General features: G+C 35.4%; 1 protein-coding gene across 2 annotated transcripts in view; it reads right to left on the bottom strand.

Moving 5' to 3' along the window:
* The window catches only part of AQR (aquarius intron-binding spliceosomal factor), a 108,817-nt gene that overhangs the window by 48,164 nt on the left and 46,835 nt on the right, over window positions 1-13,818 (bottom strand). For both annotated transcript variants that reach the window (XR_003210524.2, XM_025883877.2), the window contains exons 14-17: window positions 10,217-10,319; window positions 7,488-7,608; window positions 4,414-4,555; window positions 1,086-1,264 (exon numbers count right to left, since the gene is read on the bottom strand). Coding sequence is in view for 1 of the 2 variants with exons in the window: in XM_025883877.2 (XP_025739662.1) it covers window positions 1,086-1,264; window positions 4,414-4,555; window positions 7,488-7,608; window positions 10,217-10,319 (545 nt within the window). In the remaining variant the exon portion in view is untranslated. The remainder of the gene's footprint in view (window positions 1-1,085; window positions 1,265-4,413; window positions 4,556-7,487; window positions 7,609-10,216; window positions 10,320-13,818) is intronic.

The following is a 13,818-nucleotide window of genomic DNA, read 5'->3' on the forward strand; positions in this document are numbered from 1 at the left end:
CCCACTACAGTGGCCATTTGTTAAACATGTGGCCAGCTTTGCCGCTGGATTCCTTCAGAATTACTGGATAAATTTATCATATAGTCCCTCTGGTTATAAACAGCTATACTGGGAGCAATAATTTCTGACAACTGACCCATTCAGGGACTATCCCTTTCCTTCTGGCATGCCAAGAAGGTGGAAGGAGATAAAATCTACCGGCTACTGTTTCTCACAACAGGACAGCAAGTAAGAGCTCTCACAGACAGCTGGGAGAAAAATATAAAAGTGCCACTTAAAAATTAGGTCATGTGTCAGTTCTGGCACAGGTGTTATCAATGTTTTTAGTCTTTACTTGGCTTAGTAACTCTGAACAAATCTGCCTCTAAATAAAATTCCTGTGACACAGAACTCCTGCCCCTAAAATGTTGCCTAGGAAAGAACAGGGGAAATAACTCATCTAATTTCTCTGCATCTATTATTTATCCTTGAATACACTTAATATCACTAATTCTTTACCTAACTTCCTCCCTTTAGTACAAACAGTTAAACTACTATTATTTCTCTCTGAGATGTTTTACGAGATCTCCTTAAATTCCTTTTGAGTTTGTCTACTTTTGATTTTGTATCTTTATTTTGCAGCAACTGTATGCATCCCTATTCTCTTTACTTTGGTGACTTTTTGCTCTTAAAAACACCAATTTTCTTTACTAGCTCTGCAGGTGTGCAGGTTATGTGTGGGTTATCCCCCCTTTCTTTAGTGAACAGTAATATTTTGATTCTTTTTATATTGATCCTACAAATTCATAAATATTGTCTTACTAAATTTGGGATTTAAAGAGATCCTCTCAGCTTTGCAAACTGCAATTCTCAAAATACTGTGATATGCATGCTATTTTATGCTTTTTACTAAAGTATTAAGACATTTAATTGTGCCTGTATGTTCCTTGATATTTTTACTACTAGTAATTATAAAGACAATTTTTAAAGATAAATTTCATAAATGTTTAGAAGGGTAATGCTTAGTAAAAGTGCTTTGCCAATTTTCTAAGTCTATACACTAAAAAGGCAAAAATGTAACTTAATTTTTTGAAATACAAAATTACCTTCCCATTCATCTTTGATGTGATCTCTGACATTCAGATTGATGGTAACATCCGCACGAACTCGGGTTGGCCAGTTTTCACCTATGTTGGGCTTGGCAACCTCAACTACAGTGAAAGCCACGATAGGCTGGGCCATTCGTGCCCAACCACCAAACACTACACCACCATACTCAGATTGCCTGAAAACCAAAGAAGTGCATGATTACTCAAACAAAAAAATGACTTTTCCCCAACTTCTGGTCAACTAAAATCAGTAAGGAGGAACACATATTTAGCTACTAAGCCCAGACATTAGTAACTCTTATTTCTAAACTTAAAACAAAAAACAAAACAAACCAAAAAAACAAAGTCCCAATATAGAAGGAATATATTCAGTAGAATGAATAGGCAAATATGGTCCAGTAAAGAAAGGCAAGTAGAGAAGAGTATGCCACACACACACACACACACACACAGAAAAAAAAGGTAACTCTGTATACATAGAGTGGAGGCATTTGGTCAAAGAACAATCTATCCCAGGGCGCCTGGGTGGCTCAGATGGTTAAGCATCTGCCTTCGGCTCAGGTCATGATCTCTGGGGTTCTGGGGCTGAGGCCCTTACTGGGCTCTGCACAGGGCTCCAGGCTCAGCTGGGGGTCTGCTTCTCCCTCTCACTCTCTGCTCTCTCAAATGAATAAATAAAATCTTAAAAAAAGAATAACCTATAATAATAATCTAGATTATAATAATGTAATAATAATTCTTATCCTTTTCCTCTCTTCATCAAGATAGTCTCAACTCCTTACATTTTATGTATTTCGGTATTTCTATAAGCTGTTCTGGAACAAGTTGGAATTTTCAAAAATTAAAAACAAACCAACAAATGATAATATCTATGCAAATGCTCGCTTTAGGGCATACTATTTAAATCATTTAAAAGATACTGCCATGGATTGGGGGTAAAGATAATCAAGCTAGTTGTAATAACCAGAATCACTAACATTCAAATACCCATTCTTTCTTCTTGTGTTAGTCTAACCGGTGCTTCAGATTTTACATTAAGTAGTGTATCCGGGAAATCTATAACATAAATACTGCAGCAGCACTCCAAAACCGGAAAGTACTGCCAAAAATGACATACTTACACAGATAAAGAAAAGCTACCTCCCAGGTAAAGGCTTTGTGTTATAAGAAAAAAATTATAGAACTTCACAACATCAAAGAGTGAAACCAATTAAAATAAAAGTTCTGCATCCCGTGACTTGCTTAGTACAGGGAATTTCTAAAAGGTATTATCTTGTGTCTAAACCCTTTTGTAGTAACTGTTACCTCCTCCATTTTTTACACTTTTACCACAGTATAGCTTACATACCATAAAATTCATTCATTGTAAATGCACAATTCAATGATGTTTAGTAAATTTGCAGAGTTGTGCGTCCATCACCACAATCTGAGAACACTTCCATCCTATGCATAAAAGATCCCTCTCATTTGACTACAGTCAATCCTGTTACTACCCCCAGGCAACCAGTAATCTATTCTCCCCAACTCTTTTTTCTTCCCTTATAAAATCTGCCTGCAACAGGAAGGATTAAAAAGGATAGATTTCTGCCCCTCATAAATACTTTCTCCCTTATGTTGCTCAGTGGTTTCAGCAACCTGAATACATGATCATTAGTACCAAGCATTGAGTAAAATTTATGCCCCGACTTTTCCACCTTCAGCACACAAGAAACAGATAGAAGCCTGGCCTCTTTTTAGATCTCATTATTTTTAAAAGCCTTCAGTGATGGGCAATTAGGAATGAAAATCTAGAAAAATTTATTATCACAAGTTAACTCCCAAAAGTGACATTTTCTTTCCCATAGCAGAAAATAATGTAAGTTAAAAAAATGTCCTTTATTAATAGACCACAGAATTAAGTATTTTTGCTTTATTTAGCATTTAAGTAAAATATAAGTGAATTCTATTTGATAAACTGCTAGTTAATAAATCCCTAGTTTGCAAAATGGCCAAAATTAGGTCCACAATCTGAGCATGTAAACCCAAGGTTAACCATAAACTGAAAGAAGCTTTCTGATCAAGCACACCCTGGGGGTCCAAATAATGGGCAATAATTCCAGCAAAACTGTGGGCAGGGATGATCAGCCAGCGAGTATACAAACCTCACAGTGCTAGCCTGCCTACTGACTCAACTGATTATTAAGTAAAAAATATTTTATGTTATGTTTTATACTCTCACCCAGAATAACTTTTCACATAATAACTAATTAAAAAATAGAACTGTGTATGAAATAAAATGTGGAAGTGAGAAAAATAGATCATAATCACAGTGTCCATGTAGCTGTCTATAATTAGTAAGGAGAGAAGCCTGGAAGATACCTGAATCTATTCACATTCAAAAACTGTTAAGCTTTTCATACAGAACGCAATACAATTGTATGTGTATGCAATGCATAGTGTGACCAGAATATAATAAAAATCCATTTTATAGAATTAATTTTACTAGTTTATAGTCATTTGTGATATATAACTTACCCTAATCAATTTCATATGTAGAATGAAATAGTGAATGAAGGGCATTTATCTCATGTCTAAATCAGTCATGTCTAAAAAGGAAAACGGACCTTCACAAATCTCATAATGCAGAGCTGCCTACAATAACTAGAATGAAAGTCTTTTCTTAGCTAAAAGAATTCCAGACATGAGCTAGCAAGTGGGGAGTTGAGTTTAAGCAGAAGACTTCCTCAAATAAAGAGACCTACTCAACTGGCCCCCAAAGTAAATCCTGATGGTTTAGTCAAGGTAATCTATGGAGGGAGGACCGGGAAAGACTTTGCAACGTTTGATTCCATGTGATGCTCAGCAGTGCTCCTCATCTCTTGCCAGGTTCCTGAGAGAGGCTAACTGAGATACTGGTGACGGCCCCACAAGAGCAGCTGGGGTAGTAGAAGACCTCCTTATCATAAGCTCCCAGGACTTGAACCGTTGTCCTAGTAAAGGCCTGCTGGTCAGCCCATACCTTCCCTCTTTACCCTTTGCTAATGTCCATCCTACTCTCCCCTCTACATTTCTCCCCTCACCACCCTCCATGAATGAATACCTCTCCTCCCTTATCCCCAGCCCCCAGCACCACACCCAAGTACCCAGACAGATATTTTATGTTTTAGCACTTTTGGTATACACTAATCCACATTAGAGAATTTCTCAAAGAGTAAATATCTCATATTTTGGAGGGCATCTTCACGCCAGGCATACTGTTTCTAAATACACTTAGGAGGTTTCTGACAGAGAGTTATGTCAGTCACTGTTTGCACCTCTTCATTACAAGTGGAACCAATTTACTAACCATGGCTTCATTCTGCTGACACTATCCTCGATGTCCTGCCTAATTTCGTAAGTTGATTCTAAGCGGAAGAGATTAAAATTCCTTAAGAGGTAATCATGAAGAGTCAAAAACTGCAAATTCAACTTGGGAAGAGCAAGACAACCTGAAAAGGAAAACAACACCCACATGTGAATTATTCTTTTAATCAGACAGCTGTGCTATGTATAAAGAAATGCACTACAAGTTTGGTTAAGAGTTTAATTTAATGATGTCTGAAATATAGCATATTTGATAAGGTTCTAGTCTTATTTTCACACAGAAACTGAAAAACCAAGTTAACAAATGCTATCTATTAAGAGTTGGGAAGTAAGGATAAATCTCATTAATACATACAACCGTGCATCAATGATTCAAACAGGCTTCTCAAAAGTATCTGAAGATACTTACAATTAATATAGTCTCAAGTAGTTTAAAAATTCTTCCTTTACCCCCTCATTTGTATTTGGCAAAGCTCGAAGTAAATAATGACCATAAACTAAGCCCATGACAAATTTACCATGAAAGCTAAGTAGTCAGTATATTACAACATATTAATCTATCTCCAATGAGCACTACTGTGCTCTGAATCTCTGCCTTTTGGCTAGACTTTAAGGTTAAGGTATTCGTTGGATGCTATTCCTGGAGTTACTTCCCTTCTCTGACTATACTAATGAACAATATTCTTTCTAATATCTTCACTAACTGCTCTTTCCCTTGGATAATAAGTGAATAAGCACTTGGCTGCAATACCAAAAAGGTAAAAAAAAAAAAAAAGAACCTCAAAGTAAACACATTTTACTGGAAAATCATATTATTTTCATCATCTGTATCCATTCTTACCAAATGGCAAAGAACTGCAAAAAAAAATTTCACATCATTTGTTAGATTCTGATTTATAATCTAACTCAGTATCTTCCACGCCAGAGGCTGAGGGAAAGTGTCTCTTTAGACAGCATAATTTTATTAAAAAAAAAAAAATTAAAATGTGACTATTTTGCAACTGTCATTGAATTAACAAATCTAGCCATTAAGCAGCAATGGCTACTTATATCATACACATACACACAAACAACCAGACATTCTGTGCATCTGATGAGAGAATACAGCACCACCAAGAATCTTGCCAGAGAGAAAACCTAAGCCTGACCAAGACTCTGCATTCAGCTGCCAATCTGCAAGAAAAATAAAGAGCAGAGAGACATACTCAACTGTACACTGAGTAGTCAGTTAGAAAAAACTAGACTGTGGGAAACTATACAGATCAAACAATTCAGGTTCTTCAAAAGAAAAGGGATACAGAGGGCATTTGTGAAGTAAAAGACATTTTAAACAATGTACAAGATTGACTATCAAACATCGATGCACAAGTAGGTGATAAAACTATGAAGAAATATATAGTGATTGCTATAGAAGTCAAGAAATGGTTACTTTCAGGTGGAGGGAGAAGCAGTAACTAGGAAGGAGCTTACAGGAGGGTTCTGGGATAGCTAATAAGGTGGTTATTTCCCTTATGATAATTTGTTAAGCCCTATATTTATGTTGTGTGGCTTTCTATATTGGTGTTTATTTTCTTAAAAAGGCTCAAAACGAGGGCATAAAATTTTACAAGGATTTTCTTTACAATTCTTAACTATATTTTTTTAAATATCTGTACCAATTTCACACTTATTTTCTCTTCTTGGGAGCTAGAAGCAGGCTGCATAAACATTCAGTATTAGCTTTGATCTTTGCTTATTTATGAGCATCAGATATTGAGCCCCTAAAACACAGTGCCATCCATGGTCCCTAAAGAACAATGGCATCACATAGCCAAATATCTGAAGACAGCTTTATTACAGTTAAACCATTTGGCAACTAATATTGTTCTGAAATACTTTCCTTAACCTTCATTAATTGCAGGTGGGAAAGAAGAACAATATTTTACATACTAAGCAAATGTGTTTTAAACTCAGAGCAGCATCACTAGATAGCACCAAAAGCTAGATGAAAGACTATGTACATATTTAAGGACACATAAGCTCTGTACTGACAAGACAAAATACGAAGTGATTATTTGCCTTTTGGGAATTGATTAGACAAAGAGTTAGATGTCATACATACACGGTCATAAATGCTTTTAGCATGAACAAATTAGAAAAATGAAAAAACAAGACACTGACCCTTGTTAAGAATAAAAAAAATATGAAGACTGCCTATTCTGAAATCTAGCACAATTTTGGTGCACCGGCTTTACTGAAGTTATGGATACAACTTCAGGATACGACTCTGAAGTATCCATTTTTCTTTTAAATAAATTACCACTGATGATTTCTTTAAAATAGCCAAACTTCTCATAATGATGTCATTGTTCAAAAAATTTCCTTAATTTTTTTTTTAAATATGCCTTCAAATATGTCAGAATGTACTTCAGCATATACTCAATTGTGACAAATTCTCATCCTTAGTGGATGAACAAAAGCATCTAGGAAGAAATCTGTTGAAATAGATAAGTAAACCAGGGAATAACTATTTTTAATCAAAACGAAGGGTTTATTATTAACTACTGACAATTTTTGGTGGTCATTAGCTGGCTTAACAAGGAATTCGAAAGAACTTCTAAAAAAGGCTTTGAAAAATAATATACTACCAAACAGAGCCTTTTACAGTGATATAATGAGGGCTATACTTCCTTCACTATTAGGTCTCCTTAAAACACAGTTTTATGCTTACGGTCATATTTTATAAAGGATGATATATGTATATGACATATATATATATATCTCATCCTAATATATGTATACATGTATACATGTGCACGTCTGAGCATGTGTGCACAGCACGCATTCGCACATGCTCACACACACATACACACACACTTTAAGGTATGGTTAAATTTAATAAAAATCTTTAATACTATGCATTCAAAATACTGAATAGTTTCCAGCTTTAAAATTAAACTTCAGGGTATCAGAAAATTACCCTAATGCATGTAACAGATAGGAGTATTTTCAGTTACATATGATAAATTCTAAACTAAATTTCATGGTACACCTGAATCCCGTACTTCTCTGCCATACCTTCCCCAGAATAGTACTCAGTTGGGACAATATTTTCATCCCATATGATTTTCTCAGTTGGATACAAAGGCATCTGGTTCAACTGCTGAATCTGAGAAATTCGACGTTCATGACGAGATACCTAAAAGAAACAGGATCATGCGGAAAGTTATAAGCATCTTTTCTTAAAATAATTTATGGAGTAATTCACCATAAAGTATGGATTGAAAAGTTTCATGTCTTTCAGTTATGGTACCACTTAATAAGAGGGTTTTTCCCCTTTTTCCATTTTCTCCATAAGTCAAAGATGAGAGAGGCACCAATTATGATGGGCTTTGGAATCAGGCAGATCAGAGTTCAACACCAAGTACCTCTAATTTATGAGCTATGTAAAAACTGGGCATGTTCCTTTAACTTCCCTGATCTTAGCTTCTTTTTCAGTAAAACAGACAAAAAAACTCACCTCTCAGGTTTCTTATGAAAATGAAACGGAATACTGTAAAACAGTATCAAAGTGCCTGGGGCACATGCCAAGACCTTAAAAACCATAGCACTTAATATTCACCAATGTTAAGCCCTAAGTCCTAGATTATAGTTTTCATTCTACTACTAATTAAACAATATGGAAAGTTTTGTTTATTAAAAACCTGGGGGCACCTGGGTGGCTCAGTTGGTTAAGTGTCTGACTCTTGGTTTCAATTCAGGTCGTGATCTTCAGGTCAGGAGACAGAACTCAGCACTGGGCTCCACACTCAGTGTAGAGTTTGCTTCCCCTCTCCCGCTGCCCAACCCCCCTCACTCAGGCTGTTTCTCACTCTCTGAAGTAAATAAATAAATCTTTTTAAACACACACACACACACACACACACACACACACACACACAAACTGGCCTCAGTTTTCCTTGTAAAATGAGAGATGGACTTTATGACCTCTATGTAGACTTCCATTGTTAATATTATAGTCATCTACCTCTAACAGAAATAAGCTTGTTACCCAATTAACATGTTAAAAAGATACATGTGGAAAATGTGTCACGTTCTCTTCAGTAGGGAGAGTATTATTTTAGGAAAGAAAATAGTGTGATATCATCTAAACAATATGCATATTTCAACTTCTTTATCATAATTCAGATATTAGAAGAATACAAAGCCTAAGGAAATCCTTTAGGAGAGCAAGGAAATAAAAGATAATGCTGTAGCACTATAAATTTTTAAAACTGTTTTCTTTTTGGCAAAAATATTTAAATTTCATGGATGAATCTTAGCTGTAAGACTGTAAAAGGCATAGGATCCGCTTTATATTTAAACCTATTTTCCATTAGAAAGATTCCTGAAAAAATCCTCATTTCTTTGTATAGAAGGATTTATTATTAATCCCCAAACCTGACTTATGAGAAAAGATTTCATGCTGTCAGAAAATAGGGCAAGGAAGTTTTATAAAGCACTTGTAGTCAGAAATAATGAAAAGGCAAAGATGGTGACCTAAGACATACATTTCACACAAGTAAGCATATCAATAAAAAAGCATTTTCCATACTTGAATTAAGTTAAAACTCTAAGAATATCTCTCCAACTGGCATTTAAAACAGCTGTCATCAGGCTTAAAACACCTGCTACCAATAGCTTCTGGTTACTATCCCCAAAACTAGCATCATCTTCTCTATAGTAAGAGACTGTATTTTACACCCTATATTAAAAGTATAAGCTTGGAATATAAGTCACAAAACTGTGTACCTATTATGGTTCCATACATGTAAAAAATGCCTATACACACCCACACAGTTTATGTTTGTAGAGTTATAAAAAACAAACTAAAAACAAAAAAATTAAAACAATTTTACCCATGCAACTGGCAGAAATTGGGATGACTCATAACATCCAAAGCTGCTTAAGGAGACACACTCTAATATACTGTTGGTAGGAACATACATCTTTCAGAGGATAATTCGGCTGAATCTTATCTTTTAAATAAGCACATGCTTCAATCAAACAATTTCACTTCTAGGTACCTCTCCTAAATGTCCACACATGTGCACAAAGAGGCATGTGCCAGGACTACATCATTATTTGTAAAAGTGAACATTGCAAACAGCTTAAATATTCAGAGTGGGGATATAATTCCTCATGCATTTTATGAATTATTTTACTAAAGCTAAAAATAAAGTATATTCCTCGTCCTCAATTTTTTCTGTGAACCTAAAACTGCACTAAAAAAAATAAAACCTTACCAAAAAAGGATTAGTTTGAGTTAAAGTCCATTATTTCCCAAAATGACTGAAAAATCCGTTAGAATTCTTAAACCACCAAGTCAGTGATAATTTTTCTAACTATTCCTGAGTTTTCTAATGATAAAGGCATGCCTTAATATTCAAGGTACCATATTTAAATAACTTTTAAAATAAATGGTTAGATAAATATGAATGCATATGTATTACCTGTGTCTGTGTAACTATGACCTCTAAAAGGCAGGAATGGTGTCAATTATCTATGTATCCCTAATGCCTGAATCCAGTGCCTGACACAGAAGCTGCTCATTAATGTTTGCATGGACTGAATTCATGCCATGAAGCAGTTTTAAAAGGTTAAAGACTTAAGAAAAGAAATCTAATAGATAAGAAATCTGACAAAATCATATGATGATGTACTTGTAAAACAGGTAGCAATGACCTACTTAACCTTTAGCCCAGGAAAAAATTTGTATCAACACATGTCTTTAAGAAAGGGAAAATTTAAAGAACATTAATATTTACCAGCAATTCTAGAAGAAATTCTTTATCAAAAGTTGTGTCTTCATTTTTAGGAAGAGTTGGTAACAAGCAGAGGTATGATGCCACCTGGTGGAGTGTATTTGAACTGCAGAATAAGGAATATTTGGATCAGAATATCTTATTAACTTCCCTTACTTTACTTCTGAAACACACAATTTTACAGATTGCTTAAAAAATTTTACCTAGCAAATATAACCCTATGAAACTGCAGCGAATAAAAAAAATCAGCAATGAAAGTTAACCCCCTTAATGCAGGTTCTCAAAGGTCTTCTGCAAAACCCCTGTGGGTCCCTGAGACCTATTTCTAGTAAGTCTGGAAGAACAATATTTCTTTCTTTTTTTTTAAATTTTTAAAAAGATTTTATTTATTTATTTATTTGAGAGAAAGAATGAGAGAGAGAGAGAGAGAGCATGAGAGGGGGGAGGGTCAGAGGGAGAAGCAGACTCCCCGCCGAGCAGGGAGCCCGATACGGGACTCGATCCCGGGACTCCAGGATCATGACCTGAGCCGAAGGCAGTCGCTTAACCAACTGAGCCACCCAGGCGCCCACAATATTTCTTTCTATTAATACTAAGACATTATTTGTTTTTTTCACTATTTTTACATACACAGTGAAAAGCAATGGTGGGTAAAACTGCTGGCATGGGTGAAGGCGGTGGTATCAACCAGGACTATAAGGAACTATGGCATTCCTTACTGCCACATGCAGAGGGGGAAAAAAAGCCACTTTCGTTTAAGAATGCCCTTAACGAAGTAGCAAAATTAATTTATTAATTGAAATTAAATTGCTACTTAAAATTAATTATTAATATAATTAAATTTGGACTCTTGAGTATCTGTTTTTTAAAAATTCTGTGTGACAAGATAGGAAGTACACATTTTCCACACAATTTTTACTTCAAAGAACTAATGACAAACTATGGTTATTCAAACTTGAATAAACAGCAAAAAATTTCCAAATCTGAACAAAATAAACCAGTAACTTTAAGGAAAACAACGGATAGTATTTGTTACCAAAGATAAAATTGGAACTTCCAAGTGAAAAATGAATTCTGGAAAACGTGTATTCACCATCATGAGCTGAATTTTCTATTACTTTCTATTTACTTAATTACTTAAGTAATAATTTAATTAAGCTTTCTATTACTTAAATATATTTTCATCACCCTCGCCGAATGCCCTCACACACTCTATCCCAGTCCCTGGTAACCACTAACCTGTTATCTCTACAATTTTGCTTGTCCCAGAAGGTCATATAAGTGGAATCATACATTATATAGCCTTTTGATACTGGTTACTTTCATTTACCATAATGCAACTAAAATTCACCTATACTGTGTGCATTTGTAATTGGTTCCTTTTTACTGCGGAGCCATATTCCATCACACAGATGTAGCACAGTGTGTTATTCACTCACCAGTTGAAGGGTATCTGTTTTGGACAACTATAAGCCACTATATAAATTTCCCCACAGATTTTTTTGTGAACATAAATTTTCATTTGGGTATATCTATGAGAACGCTAGATTGTATAGTAAATGCATGTTTAACTACAAGAAACTGTCACATTTTTCTGAAGAGGCACTACCATTTTGAAAATCCCACCAGCAATGTGCAAGAATTCCAGCTGTTCCACATCCTTGTCAAAAGTCAATACATAGCATGTTTAACAATTCTAATAGACATGTAATGGTATCTCATTAGGATTTAAACTTGCATTTATCTAATAACTAATGATGCTAAACATCTTTCTGTGGCTTACTGAAATGTATCATCTTTGGTGAAGTATCTGTTCAAATCTTTAGCTATTTTTTTTTTTAAAGATTTTATTTATTTATTTGACAGAGAGAGAGAGAGAGACAACGAGAGAGGGAACACAAGCAGGGGGAGTGGGAAAGGGAGAAGCAGGCTTCCCAAGGAGCAGGGAGCCCGATGCAGGGCTCGATCCCAGGACCCTGGGATCATGACCTGAGCCAAAGGCAGCCAAATGAGCCACCCAGGCGCCCGTCTTTAGCTATTTTTAAATTGTTTTATTATTATTGAGTTCTGAGACTTCTGGATACCAGTCCATCATCAGATATGTGTTCAGTCAATATTTTCTCCCAGTCTGGGGTTGCATTTACATTCTGTTAACAATGTCTTTCAAATAGTAAAAGTTTTAAATTTTGATAAAGTCCAATTTATCAATTTTTTTCTTTATAGATTGTGCTTTGGAAATCTATGGAAATCTTTGCACAAACCATAATCACAAAAATTTTCTCCTATATGTCCTATTAGTTCTGGTTCTGATAAATGTCTGTGATTCATTCCGAGTTAGTCTGTGTACATGATGTGAAGTATGTGTCAAGTTTCATACTTTGCATATACGTCCAACTGTTTCACCACCATTGTTGAAAAGACTATCCTTTCCCCAGTGAGTTGCTTTGGCATCTTAGTCAGAAATCAACTAAGATATATGTCTAGTCTATTTCTGAACTCTACTCTGTTCCACTGATCTATATGTCTATATGTCCTTTATTCAATACCATAATGTCCTGATTACTGTAGCTATATAGGCAGTCTTGAAATTAGGTAGTGGGAAAACTTCAACTTTGTTCCTTTTTTTTTTTAAAGATTTTATTTATTTGACAGAGAGAGACACAGCGAGAGAAGGAACACAAGCAAGGGGAGTGGGAGAGGGAGAAGCAGGCTTCCCGCCAAGCAGGGAACCCGATGAAGGGCTCGATCCCAGGACCCTGGGACCATGACCTGAGCCGAACTTCGTTCTTTTTCAAAATGGTTTTGGCTAGTCTCTTTGTCTTTCTATATTAATTTTTGAATAAGCTTGTCAATTTTTAGAAAATACCCTGCTGAGATTCTGAATTATACCTACAAATCAATTTGGGCAGAATTCATACCTTAATTGAGTCCTCTCATCCATAAGCAAGGCAAATGTCTCCATTTCTAAAATTAATTCACTTGAGTTGCACAGACTTCCTTAATATGGTTTCAGATACCACACTGAAACTAACATTTAAGAATCTATCACTTGTCAAGTTGTGATATAGTATCAAAGAAAAATATTCACAATTATCTGAAAAGGCTATTAAAATATATTTTCCTCTTGTGTAAGGGAATTTCTTCATTTACTTCAACCAAAACAGTATCTCACAATAAATGAAATACAGAAGCAGAGCTACAAATCCAACTGTCTCTGATTAAGCCAGACATTAAAGAGATTTGCAGGGGAGGAGTTAAGATGGTGGAGGAGTAGGAGGATCCTAAGCTTGTCTCATCCCTTGAACACAGCTAGATAGTTATCAAATCATTCTGAACGTCCAAGAAATCAATTGGAGGTCTGAGAGAACAAAAACTAGTCTACAAGTAGGAAAGCGACCACCTTTTGGAAGGAGTCCCAGAAGATGAAGACAGAGAAAAAGGGACAGAAGGTTTATTTGAACAAATTATAGCTGAAAACTTCCCCAATCTGGGAAAGGACACAGACATCAAAATCCAAGAAGCACAGAGAAAACCCATTAAATTCAACGAAAGTCAACTACTGCCAAGGCATAGCATAGTCAAATTCACAAAATACACAGACAAGG

Source organism: Callorhinus ursinus, unplaced genomic scaffold (genome assembly GCF_003265705.2).
Source record: "Callorhinus ursinus isolate GAN/ISIS: 27379988/994484 unplaced genomic scaffold, GSC_fseal_2.0 scaffold25, whole genome shotgun sequence".
NCBI classification, from domain to species: Eukaryota; Metazoa; Chordata; class Mammalia; order Carnivora; family Otariidae; genus Callorhinus; species Callorhinus ursinus.